Here is a 20,182-nt window from a genome sequence, read left to right as displayed (position 1 = left end):
TCCCGGTGTTTCTATTACGGGCCATGTGCTTGATAGCACTCCTAATTTCCTCCATCGTTATGTCACGGCCCAAGCATTTCGCCTGTTCCTCTTCTAACTCTGGAAGTAAAATCCCACCCAGAAAAGAGTCGATTTCTGAATCCCCCGCCACCAACGAGCTCCTATACAATGCCTCATAGTACTGCAAGAATCGGTTTAAAATCTCACGTTGGGTAAACACTGCTTCACCATCTCCATCTTTAGTGCTAATATTGGTGTGCCCCGCTTCATCGGATTGGCCAACCAAGCTAGTAATGTCCGCGCCATATCTCCCTCAGAGTGTGCTGTCGTGATATAAGTTTTATGATCAAAGCAATGCAGCCTCTCTATCTCTACTGCCACCTCTTCTTTAGCTGCAGCTACCTCTGCTTGCACTTCAAGATGTCCAGGCCTTGCTTGTTCCGCCTTTCTCAATCTACCCTTGGCCCGGTCTACGTCCTGTAGTAGTGCCTTCCTCACCCCTACATGTTTACTAATGCAGAGCCCCCGTATTACCACTTTAACGGCATCCCAGTCCATTGCTCTTGTGGACGCCGTGCCAGCATTCTCGGTAAAGTAATGTTTATTCCCTTCACCTACTTCCCTCTGAAAAATCAGGTCATCTAATGTTTCAGGTCATAGTCGCCAAGTGGGGATGGCAGACATTGCCGCCATCCAGTGTATAGTACGATACAGAAAAGGGGGTGGTGATGAACAGAGTGTCTGAATTAAGCAGACCACTCTTACCCAGTCCAAAGATCAGGGCTTGATCCATCACCGTTATTTATCTCACTGCCCCATCCCAGTTCAGAACCTGGCTATATGCAAATTAGTCTGTCCCTGGCCCAGTGCATCATGGGAACAGGGCAGACCAAACTACCAAGCCAATTCTTCACCAGAAAGGAGACAAGCTACCGGGGACCGGGGACCGGTTTCTGGCATTTCAGCCTCTTCGGCCCGGCTTACTTGAATCCTGATGGAGCAGTGAGAAAGGGACTCATGTCTGAGTATACCCTGCCACACCTATAGTGGCCAAAAACGATACAGAAAAGGGGGTGGTGATGAACAGAGTGTCTGAATTAAGCAGACCACTCTTACCCAGTCCAAAGATCAGGGCTTGATCCAGTGTATAGTAAACATCAGTGGGTTGTGATCAGACAATGTCCTGGTGAGATATTCAGTGTGCACTTTGTATGGCACTATTAATGTGGCGCATAAAACTGCGTCCAAACGAACATGCAGGTCATGCCTCGCAGAGAAGTATGAGTAGTCGCGGTCATGTGGATGGTGTGTGCGCCACATGTCCACTAAATTCCATCTGTTTTGCCACTCCAGTCTGCATTTAGCAAGTCTATGCACAGGGGAGTCCGCCAGTGGTGAGTGCGATCTATCTCGTGATACGTCCGCTATGGAATTAAAATCCCCTCCCATCACTACAGAGCCTGTAAAATAATGTGCTAACGTGCCAGATAAACGGTCTAGGAAGCGCGCTTGGTCAATATTTGGTGCGTAAATGCTACAGAGCGCTATATCCCTACCGCGTAGTCTCCCTTCCATTGCTACAAATCTGCCTTCAGGGTCTATTGTCTGTTTCGTTACCTGGAAAGGAACCCCGGCCCTAATCCAGATCAATGCCCCCCGTGTAAACGCAGAGTATGCGGTGCTGAATACCAGTCCTCTCCATCTCCGTTGCAAAGCCAGACCCTCTGCCTTGGTGAGGTGAGTTTCTTGAAGCAATGCTACGTGTATTCCTCTTCTGACTAAGTATGTGGATCTTGTGGTGCCTTGTCATTGTGTTAAGTCCCCTCACATTCCAGGTAATACAATGTAAATCAGGTATCGCCCCCATCACTATAGTACAACATTCGCATTTCAATTCGTACCCCAGTAACCACACAGGTGAACCCCCTGACCCAACCTTTCTCCCAACTACTCAACATTCCCACCACCCCGAGAACAGGACCTAAAACTAAACAGCTAGTCCCCATCCAAACCACTGCAACAATTAGCACACGTCTAAGCCCACCAGCAGTTACTGAGGGCATGCCTTATGGGCAACGAGGGGAGCTCAGTGCCAAAGACCGACGCTTACACTCTGGACTCATATCCGCCCGGAAAACCCGAAATAAGAATACACCATACATTTCCCCCTCCCCGATCACCGGTTTTAGTCTCATTGAGCATCAACTAACAGTTCGAGTTTATCACTGCACATTTGAGACAGAGGAGTCCCACCTCCCCGCGCAGCATCCAACTTCATTATCACACCCCTGCAGCAGAGTCTACAATCCCTCTCACCATCCCCAGCAGTTTCATAAGAGCCTCCCAGAGTTCAACCTTTATTCGTCTAGTAGCCCATCCGCTGTCGCCGGCGTGATCGGCGGCATCCGTATGCTGTCCACTTCGGAGATCTCCGTTTCGGAGTGCTCTTTGTACTTCTCTGAGTCAGTGCCTTCCGGGGATTGCAAAATCCGATCTCCTGAAAAAGTAGATACCGCCTCCAGCACCCCCTGCCGCTCTACCTCAGTTTGCGATGTTGAGGGCCTCCGCAGACCTCGCCGCCTTTGTCGAAGTCTCTGTGATTTGCGCTGTGGAAGCCCTTCTGGGGTGTCTTGGGTCCTTTGTCCCTGATCATCCTTTCCAGCTCTATAGGATTCCAGCCACATCCATGCTTCTTCCGGGGTTTAATGGAAGCAGGTCTTGCCATCTATAATTATTCTCAATTTAGCTGGGAACAGCAAGGAATACTGAAGACCCTCTTCCCTCAGCTCTTTTTTAACCGGCAAGAAGGATGAGCGGCGCCGTTGGATCTCAAAAGTATAGTCCGGTAATAGGTTGACCTTGCAATTTCCGACGTGGAAAGGGCCATCAGTGTGCGCCTTTTGGAGTAGCAGGTCATGGGGGTCGCCCCTGCTGCGGCGGTCTAGCTGGTACTCTGTGCACTCGTTCCAAGGTATAAAAGGATGACAATCCCTCTGGGGCCACCACCGATTTCAACCTGTTCTCTAGGTACTGCACCATGTCCGATCCTTCCGCTTTTTCGGGCAGACCCACTACGCGGATGTTATTCCGCCGATTTCTACTTTCGGCATCCTCAGCGCACCTCTCCAATGCCGCAATACGGTCCAAGGCGTTTGTCACCGTGACTTTCAGTGCATTCTGTGCTGGTTCTGCGGCCTGGAGCGCCCCCTCCACCAGTTTCACTCTGTCTGCTAGCTTAGAGTGGTCTGCTCTTAGAAGGCCAAGGCCCGTTGCCACCTGTGCGATATCTTGCTGAAGAGCGTTGTGGGAATCTGCAATCGCTGCCAGGATTTTATCGAATTGCTGCTGCATGATAGGGTTCCGAGGTGCCTCCTGCGTGTCTGGTTCAGCTTGGCCTGGGGTTTCGCTGTCCGAGAGCGGCTATGCTCCTTCTTTCTTCCCTTTCAATTTCCCCATATTGTGGTCCGTCGGCGTCCACCCTATCAACTTTTAGGGGTTAGGTCAAGTCGTACGCACCCAACAATGATCAGGCTTCACAGTTATTGCGCGTGGTTCCGGGGGTCCAACCGTGTAGTTGTTTTCAGGGGCGTAGGGAACCACTATATCTCAGCTGCATGCATGCCATCTTCCCAACCTGAGGGCCTCTAACATCTCCACCTATCTTAGAGCACACCTGCTTGCTGTTGTTTCCGTGTGCAGTACCAACTTCAATGACTCAGTATCGTAGCCCTCAGCAGAGGCGCAAATGATAAGGCACTATTACCTGGGATCCCAAGCGGGACTAGCTCTCATTATTGTTCTGATCTTGGGCCAAGCTCCATCTGCCCTGATCAGTATCTTTGGTGCTGATAATGGTGGCACTCGGTCAGCACTATGAGCTTACTTAACCCCCAACCTCTTCGGCCCGTAGCAGTGCTTCACTTCGCGGGAGGCAAGTCTTTCAGTGCCGCTCCCCTCCGGGCCTGCCGTATCTCACCGAACCTCCAGGGACTTGCCCTTATCAGTCCTGCCCTCCTGCCGCTGTTTCACTGGGCGCTGGCTCTCCGCTGTCGGGCTCTGTCCCTGCTCAGGGCTCCCGCTGGGGGCCATCAGACTTTTCCAGGCAAGCGCTCACTCCCACGCCCCGGCTTGCAGGCCGCAGCGTCCCCGGGACCCCGCGCCCACCTCTGCAGTCCGCGGCCCCAGCTCTCGCCACGCCCCACTCACCAGTTTGAGGGCGGATTCTTCCCGTGCCTCCGGTCCGTCTATTACAGCCGCACCGATGACTCGCTTTTCACATTCGGTCCCAGGGGGTGTAGTGATCACCGCTCCTTCGGCGTCGGCTACCGCGCTCCGTCGCTGCAGGCTGTTTCTATTCTGGGCTCATCCAGCGCGGGCCAAGTCCGCCCGCTCAGCTCACCACCGTAGCTCCTATTTCGTAGCCAGGGGGGGCCCAGCCGTCCCAATCCTCTGGTTTGCTGAGCAAACGTCTCCCCTGCTGGCAAGTGGCAGCCTCCTTTAATGCAGGCTCTGGCCCTCTCGTCTCCGTATTGCCGCCTTTTTGTAAATGCCTCCCGCCGTCGTCTCAAGCCGCAAGACCGCCAAAAGCACTTTAATTTTGCTCAATACTGCAGCGGAACCGTGCTAGTACAGGCATGCTCCGCTTTCCGATCGTTTGGTGGCATCAGGGGTCCAATGCATAATCAGGATTATGTCGGGTTTGCTGGCGGAGCTCGTCGCTCACGCGGCTTTTCTCATCGGCCTCGGATGCACTGTGCATCACAACAACTGAATAATTCCATGTCAAACTTACTCTAGCCATTGGTCTTTATAAAGAGTAACCTTTAACTAGGACTATCACTTTTGATCTGTGGTGTTCCAAATTTCTCATCATTAAAATGACTATGACTCTCAATTAGGGTTTGAAGGGGCATAGATACTGCCTCAAAAACCTGCCCTATATCCGATCCACCAAATTTGCAGTTTCACCATTCTATTTCCTTATCTATCTGCAAGTACAAATCTTTGACCAACAGCGCTTCAGATATTGGGTTATCTGTTTAAATACTTTATATCTTTTACCCTATTTTGGGCAGAGGATCCAACATACTTTTTTCCTGTTCGCGTTTGCCAGGAAAGCAAGCGGTTTTTGTGCAGGAAAGCAAAGAAATAACCGCCACATGCTCAGCGATCAGGATTCCTGTATGTCAATGACATTTATATTTTGTTTTTCAATTAAGAAACTCCTCCTTTTGAGATATTGCTGTATGGACGCATAAAACATGTCGGTTGCTTAGCAAACATTTAGTACCTTCAACGGAGCAGTCGCGACTGAGGGTCCGCTGAAGAGCCTTCAGTGATGTGGCGGAATTCAACCAGCCAGCCCTACTCTAAAAGAATGCCTATATTTCCACCATTTTCAATTAAGGCACGGATCTTTCGCTAAAGAATGAAGACCTTTTTCATCTCTGCAGGACAATTTGCATGGGGAAAATAAATGCTCTTTAACCCCTTGGCCGCGACGGTAATTCCGCCGTGGCGCTAGGGGGGAGGTGGGGCCACGCGGCGCCGCCATGCTCGTGACAGAACCATACCGTCACGAGCCACGGTGGCGCTGTGCTTGTGACGGAATGGTTCCGTCACGGCCCCGCCCGCTCAATAGAATGCAGTCTTGAAATCACTGTAGCGCAGGCGCGGCGGCCGGGCCGTGACGGAACCATTCCGTCACCAGCACAAAACCACCGTGGCTCGCTACGGAACCATTCCAAGGGGTTAAAGAAAGAGTGTGAAATGTCTTTACCTTGCAAGAGATTTTGGGTGAGGTTCACGGTGTCTGTTTATTCAGTGTCTATTCTAACCAACAGACCCTTAATTACCCACTGCTACCTCACAGAAAATAAACTGCTACCTCACAGAACTAGTTTTGTACACACAATGCCTTTAATGAAATCAGTTTTTGCAGGTAGACTTGATGAATTTGGACATCTCCAAACTTAGTACGTTGACGGTTTTAATAAGGCAGCAATTCTATCACATGTAGTTAGTCCCAAACAGTACTGACTGTTGTTCAGCCTTCTCTCCACTCTTCTGCCCCATCCAATTTATATCTCAGTTTCCTGTGCTATATGTTTCAAGAGTAATGGTACACTCAGACGCTTCAAATTGCTTTGTTGTAGGTGTGTTTGTACTTTTGATGAAAGGTTAGTATTGAAGAGACAGCAGTGTTCTAGTTAGAGATTATTCACATATGGGCCACAATAGGTCCAGGTTGAACCACACATCCACTGAATATGTTGTTGGATTAATGGGAACAGAATCACAAAATCCTTTGCAAACCTATAAGTCAAACAGGGAGTAAAAAGGTGAATTTGCCGTCTGGGATGCCACATATCAATTAACAGATTCAGGATTTGTGTATAAGCCTTCTTAATGTGATTTCATCTACTTGCACAGATAGGACTTGGAGCCCCATCTGTGTTGGGTGTGTTTTTGCTGACTAAGGCATTTGTTCTTTCTATGCTGCTTTTGTGGTTTATCATAAAAGCAACACTTTGAAATTAGGTTACTGTAATTGTGTGAAGAGTTTCTACAGTGCACCAGGTTTTCGACATGTTAACCATACAGGAAGTTGTTAGACGTGGCCCTTTCTGCAGGGTCACCCTCAAACGTTTTGCCTTTACCATCCATTTTTTTGCTGAATTAGTTTTTGCTGACCTGAAGACTGTGTGCACTTTACCACTGCTAACCAGTGCTAAAATGTTTGTGCTCACTCCCCTAAACCTGGTTAAATTGGTTTGCACTCCATTGGCATATTTAATGTCCTCATAAGTCCCTTGTAGAGCAGTATACCATACACCCAGGGCCTGTAAACTAAGTGCTACTAGTGGGCCTGAAGAATGTATTGTGCCACCATTTAAGTAGACCCCATAAACACATCTGCCATTGAAGCCTGAATGCAGTTTTAAACTGTCAATATGACTTGACAATATAACCCCATTGCTAAGCCTTAAACTTTCCTTTTATTACATATACTTCACCCCTAAGGTAGGTCCTAGGTATCCTATAGGGCAGGATGCATTGTAATGAAAAGGTTGGGCTGATACTTTTAAGCTTTACATGTCCTAGTGGTGAAATACTCCTAAATTCGTTTTTTGCTACTGTGAGGCCTACCTATCCCATGGGATAACATTGGGTTGCCATTATACATTTAATAAGTAAACTTTTGATTAGGGACAATTAAGCATTTCAATTTAGAATCCTATATAATAGTAACGTTGGATTTTAAATAGCAATTTGGAAAATTCCTTTTTTTTTATAGCAATTTAGCATTTTCGTTTCCTACACCTTTTGATGCCTGCAGCCATTCCAAGGTCACATGTGTGGGTGTAACTGGCAGTTAGACTTTGTAAATTCCTCTCAGACAGGCACACAATAGAGGTAGTAGGTGTGCCTGAATGGGCCATCTGCTGGCAGGATGGGGTGCTGGAGCTGGGCACAGCCTCACTTGCAACTGAATAGGTTGTGTTCTGCCTTCACACAAAGGGCTTGTCACCACTGCATTGTTCCTGCAGCCAGCTCTGAGCCAGGGAGAGAGTCAGGCAATTCCAAGCCCTTGAAAGGGAATTCTCTGGAAACTCCAACTTCAAAGACGGCACCAGGGGCCTTATTACATAAAGTGCCCCTGGGCCGCAATGGGATGCACCCGCTTTGCGCGCCCGAGGTCACTTTGGTATTACAGAAGGGGCCGCAGACGCTTGTGCAGCCCCTTCTATAAAACCAATAGCGCTGGTGCACATAAAGCCCCAGTGCTATCTTTAAGGGGGCATTCCCTCATTTGCATGGGGGCCCCCAATGCAAATGAGGGAATCTCTTAGTCTGCGCCCAAGCCGTACTACAGACGCAGGCACAGAGGCAAATAAGCTGTCAGGAGGCACACTTACAGGGCAGCTCCTGAGAGCAGCTCTCCACAGGGGCTAAAGGGGTCCTCTGGAACCTTCAGACACCCCCTTGCAGGAGGATGCAGTCACTCACTGCACCTGCCTGCAAGGGGATCTCTAATCCCCTTCAAAAGTGCAGGCAGGTTGCCGCCTGCACAGTGAAATACAGAGCGGCTTCAAAGCAGCCGCTCCGTATTTCAAATGAATGCGCTACCCCCAGGGCAGCACAAGTTCACTGCTGCCCTGGGGGCAGGGCAATCCTCATAATGCTGTGCACTTTCCTACATTGCACCATGCGGAACCTTTATAAAGATGCGCCTGGTGCAATGAATGAAAATGCCACATGTTTAATGCGGCCCCAGGTATAAAAATAGGGCCTGAAGACCCACTCTTAACTTCACTTTCTGGACTTTCAGATGTCTGACTATTGTTGTGGACTCCACAAGACTGGCTTGCTGCACCTGGAAGGACTGTTTTGATGCCTGGAGCCTGCCATGAATGTTTGAGCCCTACATGTTCCCCTGAACCCAGGACCGCCAGAGTGACTCAAAGGGCTAGTTTGCTGGCCTCCTGTTCAGAGCCGTAGGGAGAAAACAGGCTCCCACCTTCTTGAATCTGCACCTGAACCAACCTGAGTGAGTACTGATCCCTCAAGTGGCGTCCCTCCAGACCTGGACCCTTGGTTGTGGTGCTAAAGGTGCCCAGATACCCAAAATCTAATACTAATAACTGTCCTGAGAACCAAGGGAGGACCAGGACCAACCTACTCGTCGATCCGCCAAGGCACGCGGCTGGTCGGCCTGACCTAATACCTGCTCCTGCTACATCAAATCCTGTTCAGCTGTCCTTCGCCAAAAAGGGCCTCCTGGAATTGTCTTCAGCTGCAGCCTTGTACCACTGGAGATTTGTTACTTAAAAAAAGACTAAGAAAATCTTCATTGATTATGCTGATCCTTCCTCTGACCCCACCTGCAGCCTTTACCCACTAAACTTTATCACCTCAAAAATATTTTTTTTAAATTCTTCTAAGCCAAAGGCAAGCGCCGACCAGGCCCAGTCCACTTCTTGTTTCCGACCTGTGCTTCATCACGGTCGGCATATTTTTTCAAATTTAACCCAGTCTCATGCAACTAGACATTCACGGTTGGCACTTTGATCTTTTAAGCACTTGTTTTTACTAAAAACTTTGAAAATTCATGACTCCGGTTATAATGATTGGATTTTTGTCATTTTGGTGTACAATAATTTATTACACTTTTTTTCTATTTTTCTAAATTGGAATGGGATTTTTCTTGTGTTGTGTTTTCACTTTATTACAGTTTGTGTGCTACATAAATACTTTACTGATTGCCTCAAAGTTAAGCCTGACTGCTTTTTGTGCCAAGCTACCTTGGGTTAAGAGCAGGTTAATTTAGTGACTTTTTGTGGTTCACCCTGCTGATATTGCGGCTGTTAGTTGACTGGTGTGTGAATTCTGGTCAAGCAACAAACAACCTAATTACTCACAGAAGTAGTTAGAGATTGACTGTCCAGTGGCAGCTCTACACCATAATAATATTTTACTGGTGTTCTGGTACTGGACTACAACTATTTTGTGCCATTTTTACAGTGGCTTCCTGCCATGTCCGGGTAGTGAAAAACTCCTAAATTCCCTTTTCCCTATTAAAAGGCCGACATCTCCCATCGGATAACATTATATTACCTTATTACGTGTAATAAGTGATAGCTTTCAATTGGGAGTAGATAGGAGTATTGAGTTTGGTGTCTAAAGAATGGTCATTAAAAGCCCTCTTTATTGATAAAATTGGATTTTCAGTCTCAATCCTGAAAAAGCCACTTTTAGAAAGCAGGTATGTTTGACCTGGCATTCCGAGGGTAGTCTTCCCCTGGACGTTTTGCCTTTTGTCTCTCGTTTTTGCTGATTCTTTTTATTGGCCTTAGGACTCTGAGCACTTTACCACTGCTAATCAGTGCTAAAGTGTATGTACTTCTTCCCTAAACATGATGACATTGGTGTATACCTGATTGGCATATTTGATGTACTGGCAAGTACCTTGTAAAGTGGTATACCAAATACCCAGAGGATATACCTCAAAAACTATTAGTGTGCTGCATCACTGATTGTGCCACCCACAGAAGTAGCCTTTCGATTGTGCCACCCACAGAAGGAGCCTGTCAAACCTGTCTCAGGCCTGCCACTGAGGTGCCTGTGTGTGCAGTTTACTACCACTTCAACTTCAAATGTAAAACAACTTGCCAAGCCCTAATCCCCCCTTTTCTTTCATATGTCACCTCAATGTAGGCCCTAAGTAACCCCAAGGGCTGGGTGCCATGTAAGTAAAAGGTAGGACATATACTTGTATGTTTTGCATGCCCTGGTAGTGACAAATAGCCTACTTTATTTTTCACTACTGTGAGGCCTACTCCCCTCTCATAGGCCAGCAGTGGGAATTACACTATTAAGCTGTAATTCCTGATCGAAGCAGTAGCTTTTTCATGTTTCGTATGTTTGGAATTGTAATGATAATTCTTCCTTACTGGTGAAGTTGGAGTTAACATTACTGATTTAAGAAATACAACTTTTAGAAAGTGGACATTTCTCTGTACTAACTGCTCTTCATTCATGACAACCCGTCTCCAATACATGTCTGGGTTGGGTGACAGCTACACTTTGTTAATTCCCTCTAGACAGCCACAAACACTGGAAGGTGTGCCTCATCTGCATTCTGAGCACTCATCTGCATTCATTTGCAGTCTGATAGGCCATCCTGGGTAGGGAGGAATGGGAGGGTTGACACACTTCAATAGGTAGTGTCTTGTCCACACACAAAGCACTGATTTACCCCCCACAGGTATCCTGGCAGCAGGACTGATTTGAAAGGGATCCTTGTGCACTTCAGAGAGTTGCTTTGAAGTCACCCCCTACATCAAAGGCCCTTTTGGGTATAAGCACGGAGTCTCTTGCCCCCCTGAAATCAAGCACTTCTGGATCGTGAACCAAACCTCTGTCAGAAGGTCTGCTTTACTGGAAGGACTGATTTTCTGCAAGCTGCCCTGCTGCTTCTGACTCTTCTGGAGGAGAGCTGGACTCCCCCTTCCCTATAAATGGTCTCCAACGGCTTGTTGGCTTGCCTCCTGTTTTCTGAAGTCTCATGGATATGTGTTGGCAGGATGGGCCACTGAGCTGATCTCTGAGCTCATTTATTTATTTATTTATTTATAAAGTTTTATATAGCGCGAACTTGATCCCGAAGGATATCAGAGCGCTTTACAATTTGAGGCAAAGGTAACAAATCTGAACATTAGTCTAACATGGGGTAAAGCACAGTTTACGTCAACAGGATGGCCGAAAAATCCATAAGTATTTAGGGATAGTTTTCTTTCCCCTTCACAATTCAGCTATGAAACTAAAAGGTATCTAGAATATAACATTGCTGAAAGCATGACAAAATGTACTTTAAAACTAAAATGGTATTGGGCAAAGGAGAATAATGTGATATGATGATGTTAAAAGAACACCTTCAAAAACATAAGCAAAAACAGCCATTAATTAAGTTTGCTGGTCATATTTAAACGGACCATTTCGACTTTTATTAGATTACAATAGGGCACTCTAGATACTTGTACATTTTTTTATGGTGAAAACAAACCGAACAACAGAATACAAGGGGAAAATTAAGTAGCGAGTGAACTACGGATTCTTTACAAGGAGCTACTTGAGATTCTGCTGCTGTGTTGTTTTCATAGACACATATTTTTTCACCATTCAAAATAAGTTCTGATTAAGCTACAAAAAATAAAGTAGGTTGGGACCTGACAAACAACTTCAGAAACCTCAACTGACTCAGGTGTGAGCATTCATGCTGTACTCCTTTCTGATGCTTATAGTTTGCAATTTTCAGCATAATTTCTTTGTAAACATATTTTATTGATTTTCTTTGCTGCAAACAGATATTCATCATTACAATCAATCCAGCATTCTTCTCCCCCGGTAATCAGTTATCAGTTGGCTCATTTACAGATCTATTATTTTGCTGATTAACGACCATGCTCCTAGTTCCCCCTGCAATACAATAAACAACTGCAACATATCGCCAGTCCACAGGCATTGTGGCCAGATAATCGACTCTGTTTACACTCTACATCTTATTTAAATGAACAAACGAGAACTTCCTCCCTCCGGCCCCCCCCTCACTTCCACGAGGGGAAGAGCTGTCACCTACCACATTTGCACATCACAGAGGCTCTGCTTGAGCACTCTCACAAAGGGTTTGGCACTGGTCTTTTGTGACCCCAATCAAGCTGGGGCCAGGGCACAGTGAAAGGAAATTCCAGGAACCTCAGGGAGAGTGGAACCCTTCAGAACCCTCTGCCACTTCAAGGTGGGCAACAGGTATAAATATTGGACCGTTAGACCAAACTCTTCAATACACATCGGGAGCTGTGGGGACCCTCAGAAGAAGGACTGCTATGTTGCTCATCAGTAAGGACTGCCACTCTGCTAACCTGATGCCTGCTGCCTGAATGAAGGGCTGGAGCTGCTTCTTGAACCGAGGACCACCAGAGTGACCCCAAGGGCTAGTTGGCTGGCCTTCTGACCAGAGCCTTAGGTTCCAACCACCTTAATCCCAGCACCTGGACTCTGTCTGCTGTGAGTCTTACACTCTCAAGTGGTGTCACCCTAGTCCTGAAGTCTGAGACCCTTGGAATTGGCCCTGAAGGTGCTCTGCCAGCCCAGCTGTGGTCCCAGCAGAACTGACGGAGTGAAACACATTTCCTCCCGAAACATCGCATCGGGCCAACAGTGCGATGTATAATCCCACAGAAACTTCGCATCAGAACCGCTGTGTGATGCATCCCCGACACAAGAATTTTCATCATAAGCCCCTCATCAACAACACCCACGATGACTCCGCAGGACTCAGCTACTTCAGAACCACCTGGTGTGAAATGCATTTTCAACGCAGGACTTTGTATCACATGCCCCTCATCATCCGCATCCACCCATGACTACGATACAGGACCTTGCATCAAAGTCTCGCAGCTTCCCCGATTTGCTGCTGTGCGAAGCATTGCCACACCAGGACTTCGCCTTGCTTCAGCTGAACTAAGCATCCTCGAAGCAGGACCTCACAACGCTCCACAAAAAGGATTAAGATACTTTGTTCAGCCCCCCTAACTGGGTCCCTGTATCCGGGATATGCGCCATCACAGTTGGCCTGAACTTGTGACTTTGTCCCGGTCCGGCGCGACCAGAGAACCACATTTGGTGCTTTGTGCTTTTTTGATGCTATAATCTTTTAAATCTTTACAATTGCATATCTCCAGTTCTGTTGATTGGATTTTTGTTGGTTTGGTCTTAAATTATTTATTCAATTTTATTCTATTATTCTAAATTGGTGTGGGACATTTCTTATGTTGTGTTTCACGTAATCCTCGTTTGAAGTGCTGCATAAATACTTTACACATTGCCTCTAAGTTAAGACTGACTGCTATGCGCCTAGCTACCAGAGGGTGGAGCACAGGTAAATATACGGTTTGCTTGTGACTTCACCCTAACACGGATTGTGGTTTCTGATTGAGTGGGGTTCACGGTACCTCTGTCAACCAATAACCCAATTACTTATATTGTTGCTTTAATTGAAGAATTATGACCCGCACAACCATTTAATCTAAAATAACCCTACCCTCCATCATGCTTGGAAAACTGTAAGAATCTGGCATCTTCTTAAAGATTTTCACCAATTTTAAAATTAGGTAAACAAATTGGAGAATTCAAGACAATGTGCATAACTGCAAAAACCATATATTTGGCAAAAGTGTAAAAAAACGCTAACCGGTGTCCAACCTTCCTAAAACTCTCAAAGATGATCAACTAACACATGCATTCCTCACGTTTAGTGCACATTTCTACTTTGTGATCGTTTTTGATGAAAAACTAAATATTTAAAATGAATCTTACAACGTTTTCCAGTGATATCATGAACATTTATGTGTAATTTCGAATAGAAAACGTGGGATTCCTTAGCAAAAATGTCATATTGACAGCTCCTGTGGCTGCATCTTGTGTGGAAACCCTTGATAAAGGGTTATGAAGGGTTGGCAGAAGGGTGTAGATGACTGGTTACACCTACAATTTACAGTCTTCTGAAGTCACAGTCATTTCAGAGAGCGCTATAGACAACGTAGTTATCACTTTTATCAATATTACTTTAGTCAATATTTTTCAGAGAACACCACCATCTCCTTTGCTCTCCATAACATTGAAGCTATTTCCATTAGCCAGAAAGTAGTAAACAACATCTACAGCACCTGGTATAAAAATGTTTCAACTGCTTGAATGTGTTTGTTCGACACCTTAAAAATAACTATTCTCAACTGCAGTCATTTTCCTTGTGCTTTCAGAGTACGAAATGGAGCGGTCCTTCTTCTTGCGGATGAAATGTGTGCTGGCTAAAAGGAACGCAGGGCTGACCTGCAGCGGCTACAAGGTCAGAAGAGTTTCTTTTTACATTCATTTAATCTGCCGCATCTTCCTTTTGGGACGGCTGAGCAGAAACACTGGCATTCTAAGACACGGATGGGTGTGGTTTATTGTAGGGTAAATGCTGTTGAAAAGCAGAAGGCTGCTCTCCAGATAGGATGGACACGCCAGGAAAGGGTTGATAGGAGACAGGGCCATTGGAAAATTAGCCTATAATTTGTTGAGATCTAATCCATATGAATGCGCTTAAATGACAAACTATGAAATGTTTCTGCCTCTTTCCCATGTGAGGAGAACAGTGGCAAAGAGAAGTACTGCACATCTTCCCAGGGGCCTTACCAGCAATTGCCAAGGTGCTCCGGATTCGGCTATCGGTTGAATTCGGACCACACGTTCTGTGGTAAGTCTTCAGGGTGGGAGTTTTTCATAAGGGACTTCCGGTGCTATAAGGCGGTGGAGCCTCAGTGTGAGATTCCAAGTGAAGATGAAGACTAACTAGGGAGCTCGGCATAACCAGGGGGTTATTGATTCCCTCAATAATCTCTAAAGTATATATTTGGGTTCCACACCTGATACGCAGTAACACCCATAATGATGTCCCTGGTATCTGTAACTTCAGGTAATAACTACAGCAACTTCGGAATATGGTCAAAAGGGTGCCAGGCCTTCAGAGGGTGCCATCCAATGCTCTCCAGAGACTGGCATGGAATGCTCCCCAGAGGCTGGCATCCAATGCTCTCCAGAGGCTGGCACCCAACGCTCTCCAGAGGCTGACATTCAAAGCTCTCCAGTAGCTGGCATACAACGCTCTCCAGAGGCTGGCCTACAATGCTCTCCAGAGGCTGGCATACAACGCTCTCCAGAGGCTGGCATCCAATGCTCTCCTGAGGCTGGCATCTAATGCTCCCCAGAGGCTGGCATCTAATGCTCCCCAGAGGCTGGCATCTAATGCTCCCCAGAGGCTGGCATCCAACACTCCCCAGAGGCTGGCATCCAGCGCCCCCCAGAGGCTGGCATCCAGCGCCCCCCAGAGGCTGGCACACAACGCTCTCCAGAGGCTGACATCCAATGCTCTCCAGTAGCTGGCATACAACGCTCTCCAGAGGCTGGCATACAACGCTCTCCAGAGGCTGGCATACAACGCTCTCCAGAGGCTGGCATCCAACGTTCTCCAGAGGCTGGCATCCAATGCTCCCCAGAGGCTGGCATCCAACGCTCCCCAGAGGCTGGCACCCAACGTTCTCTAGAGGCTGGCATCCAATGCTCTCCAGAGGCTGGCATACAACGCTCTCCAGAGGCTGGCATACAACGCTCTCCAGAGGCTGGCATCCAATGCTCTCCTGAGGCTGGCATCCAACGCTCTCTAGAGGCTGGCATCCAACGCTCTCCAGAGGCTGGCATCCAATGCTCCCCAGAGGCTGGCATCCAATGCTCCCCAGAGGCTGGCATCCAACGCTCCCCAGAGGCTGGCATCCAACGCCCCCCAGAGGCTGGCATCCAACGATCCCCAGAGGCTGGCATCCAACGCCCCCCAGAGGCTGGCATCTAACGCTCCCCTGAGGATGGCATACAATGCTCTCCAGAGGCTGGCATACAACCCTTTCCAGAGGCTGGCACCCAACGTTCTCTAGAGGCTGGCATCCAATGCTCTCCAGAGTCTGGCATCCAACGCTCTCCAGATGCTGGCATCCAACACTCTCCAGAGGCTGGCACCCAATGCTCCCCAGAGGCTGGCACCCAATGCTCTCCAGAGGCTGGCATACAATCCTCTCCAAAGGCTGGCATACAACGCTTTCCAGAGGCTGGCATCCAATGCTCTTCCTAGGCTGGCATCCAATGCTCTCCAGAGGCTGGCATCCAACACTCTTCAGAGACTGGCATCCAACGCTCTCCAGGGGCAAGCATCCAACGCTCTCTAGAGGCTGGCATTCAATGCTCTCTAAAGGCTGGCATCCAACACTCTCCAGAGGCTGGCATCCAACACTCTCCAGAGGCTGGTATCCAACGCTCTCCAGAGGCTGGCACCCAATGCTCCCCAGAGGCTGGCATCCAATGCTCCTCAGAGACTGGCATCCAACGCTCCCTAGAGGCTGGTATCCAACCCTTCCCAGAGGCTGGTATCCAACGCTTCCCAGAGGCTGGCATCCAACGCTCTCCAGAGGCTGGCATCCAATGCTGTCCAGAGGCTGGCATCCAACACTCTCCAGAGGCTGGCATCTATAAGCATAAATACATCAATGGTTTACATTCTAGTAACAGACAAGCCACAACTCAGCGATATCATGAAAAACATAATGCAACCATATCGTGAACTGCACTATATTACTCTTTAACATGCATTCTGTAGGTCAAGCCCTTTCTATTAAGGGGTACAAAAGTATGTATATATGTGGCCGTATACATGTGAAGGGGAGACTGCACCTCATGTTATACAGTGGTGGTGGAACTAGAGGTGCGAAGGTGCTGCAGCGTCCCAGATACGCTTGAAAGATCTGCCCCTACCCACTCCCCCCGCTGTATGTGTCTGGCCACCTTTGCTATACTCAATCTTTGAGTTGCAATTGGACCCTTACAGTGAAGTGATGTTGATGGTCTGCACCCCCACTCTGAGACTGTTGCTGCTCCATTGCTTGCATTTGTGCAGCTCCCTCTTTGGCGGCGTGTCCTGATTCGCAGTCTGCGGCCTGTGGGAAGGGTAGCAAGCGAGCACCAATGCTGCGCTTTCATTTGTGGCCTGATCGGTCACACTGAACAGACTACCCGGCACGTGCCGGCTGCTCTTTCATGGTTTGGATCCCCTGATTCACAGCGGCTTCGCGATGGGGCTTGCTGAAGTCAGCAATTTCAACCCTCGCGTTCCAACAAAAAAGACCCCATTTGTATTCACACACCAAATTGTAACCCTAGATCATGTAATTAAGTTAATGCACACAACGAGCAGGCACCTCTGTCTACCCGTGTTGGTGATCACCAGGTCCATGTCACTACGTTCACCAGATGGATGCTCCTCTGCTGGGCTGAGTGATACCTTTGGATGCAGGTCATTGACATACAAACCTAGGGCTGTGTGAAGGAGACATGCTCATCCACAACCACCTCTGCCTGTGTCAGCATTGGCAGCATCTTCCATCTGGAGAGACCGCTTTCAGCACAGGGGGGGGGGCTTGTAGCAAGTATGATGGAATAGAGTTGGTTCCTTGGCAATACCCCTGGGTTTATGTGACTGGAGTTCTACGACACTAGTGATTCTACAAAGATTACTTGCATCTCACTGGTCATTTACAGATTGTACTTTGTATTGTTTTCCCTGTAACATCCTTGGATGTACATTTGCGCATGATGTGACTAGTTTTTTGCTTTGTACTTCTTCTGTCCGTTTTGTTGTCTGAATTGCATATACATATGTTAAAACATCTATTAAAAAAATATTGTATGATGGAATGGAGTTAATGTCCTCCATTGGTATCAAGGAGAGTATCTCCTCTGTGTATCACCAGCTTTCACCAAGGAACACACTCGGCTGCCCTGATCTCGCACCCGTGGCCCATGCCTTTCTTTGGCAGCCTGAGACAAAGGCCATGCCAGCAGACTCGCAGTCTGAAAGGATTCTGCTCTGCATCCTGCTACATCATCCTGAAGAGAAAGACTTTAGTCTAGAGGACCAAACAGAGCATCCTTAAAGGGGAGGTAACCTACAAGGTCTATTCATTTCTTGTGATCATCACACCTCTTGTCTACACTCTCCATCTACTCTGGAAAGGTCAGTTTCCCTGATTGTATCTCACATGAAGCTCAGTCTCACCCCCACGCAGGCACTCCGTTTCCATAGGAAGAATACCTGAATGGCCAGACCAGTGCTCGAGAACTAAAGCAGCAGAGACCGTATTACAGCTTTGGCAGTAACACGGCCTATCCTTTAGTTTTTCTTTGAGGTAGGACTCTGGTTTGTCTGTTCTGGTGACTGAACAACATCTCCTTTTCAGTGACATTAAGAAAGGCCCCTTGTGTTTGTGTGCAGTAGATGCACTCTTAGGCTCTCATTTGAGTGGCTCAGCATTTGGATGTGGTTAGCCCCCTTGCTAAATACTGACACCACACAGTGTAGTATTTCCCAGGTGTGATACTACTTCCACAGACCCCACGTTTTTCTGCTTGGTATGAGGGAAATCTAGATGTATCAGAGTTTGCCTTTCCGGCTAGGAATGAGGGATATCCAGCTGTCCTGGAGTTGGCTCTTTCTGCTCGGATTGAGGGATATCTTGCTGTACTAGAGTTGGCTCTTTCTGCTCGGATTGAGGGATATCTTGCTGTACTAGAGTTGGCTCTTTCTGCTCGGATTGAGGGATATCTTGCTGTACTAGAGTTGGCTCTTTCTGCTCGGATTGAGGGATATCTTGCTGTACTAGAGTTTGCTTTTTCTGCTTGGAATGAGGGATATCCAGCTGTCCTGGAGTTGGCTCTTTCTGCTCGGATTGAGGGATATCTTGCTGTACTAGAGTTGGCTCTTTCTGCTCGGATTGAGGGATATCTTGCTGTACTAGAGTTGGCTCTTTCTGCTCGGATTGAGGGATATCTTGCTGTACTAGAGTTTGCTTTTTCTGCTTGGAATGAGGGATATCCAGCTGTCCTGGAGTTGGCTCTTTCTGCTCGGATTGAGGGATATCTTGCTGTACTAGAGTTGGCTCTTTCTGCTCGGATTGAGGGATATCTTGCTGTACTAGAGTTGGCTCTTTCTGCTCGGATTGAGGGATATCTTGCTGTACTAGAGTTTGCTTTTTCTGCTTGGAATGAGGGATATCCAGCTGTCCTGGAGTTGGCTCTTTCTGCTCGGATTGAGGGATATCTTGCTGTACTAGAGTTGACTCTTTCTGCTCGGATTGAGGGATATCTTGCTGTACTAGAGTTGGCTCTTTCTGCTCGGATTGAGGGATATCTTGCTGTACTAGAGTTTGCTTTTTCTGCTTGGAATGAGGGCTATCCAGCTGTCCTGGAGTTGGCTCTTTCTGCTCGGATTGAGGGATATCTTGCTGTACTAGAGTTGGCTCTTTCTGCTCGGATTGAGGGATATCTTGCTGTACTAGAGTTGGCTCTTTCTGCTCGGATTGAGGGATATCTTGCTGTACTAGAGTTTGCTTTTTCTGCTTGGAATGAGGGATATCCAGCTGTCCTGGAGTTGGCTCTTTCTGCTCGGATTGAGGGATATCTTGCTGTACTAGAGTTTGCTTTTTCTGCTTGGAATGAGGGATATCCATCTGTACTGAACTTTACTTTTTATGTGAGAATGAGGGATATCCTGATGTACCGGAGTTTGCTTTTTCTGCTGAGAACGAGTGATATCCAGCTGTACTGAAGTTTGCTTTTTCTGCTGGGAATGAGGGATATCCATCTGTACTGAAGTTTGCTTTTTCTGCTCGGAATGAGTGATAGCCAGCTGTACTGGCGTTTGCTTTTTCTGCTATGGTCGTTGCTACACCCGATCAGTGCATGATTTCCGTCTTTGTGCTCAGTACTCCCCATGCAAATGATGCTAAGAATTTCATGTAGAGATCTGCACGTGGAAATATATTGAAACCGTTGGAATGGAGTGCAAACCCTGCTTATTCCCGATTCTGGCATTGCTTCAAGATTCTGAGTATGCAGGGATTGGAAGTTTAACAAGATCACCGCCTTAAAAGGAAATCTTTGTCCACACTGATGCTCTGCAGACAGGGTTTAGTAAAGACTGGAAAACTCAGTTATTTGGTTGTTGTGTTTGGAATTCTTATATTGTGCTATCTCAGAA

At 47.4% G+C, this 20,182-nt stretch overlaps 1 protein-coding gene across 4 annotated transcripts in view; it reads left to right on the top strand.

Moving 5' to 3' along the window:
* The window catches only part of SIM2 (SIM bHLH transcription factor 2), a 453,956-nt gene that overhangs the window by 308,903 nt on the left and 124,871 nt on the right, over nt 1-20,182 (top strand). For all 4 annotated transcript variants that reach the window (XM_078655937.1, XM_078655940.1, XM_078655939.1 and 1 more), the window contains one exon: nt 14,322-14,407. In XM_078655937.1, the coding sequence (XP_078512063.1) occupies nt 14,322-14,407 (86 nt within the window). The remainder of the gene's footprint in view (nt 1-14,321; nt 14,408-20,182) is intronic.

Source organism: Lissotriton helveticus, chromosome 8 (assembly GCF_964261635.1).
Source record: "Lissotriton helveticus chromosome 8, aLisHel1.1, whole genome shotgun sequence".
Taxonomy (NCBI): domain Eukaryota; kingdom Metazoa; phylum Chordata; class Amphibia; order Caudata; family Salamandridae; genus Lissotriton; species Lissotriton helveticus.
This window is presented reverse-complemented; position numbering and strand designations above follow the sequence as displayed.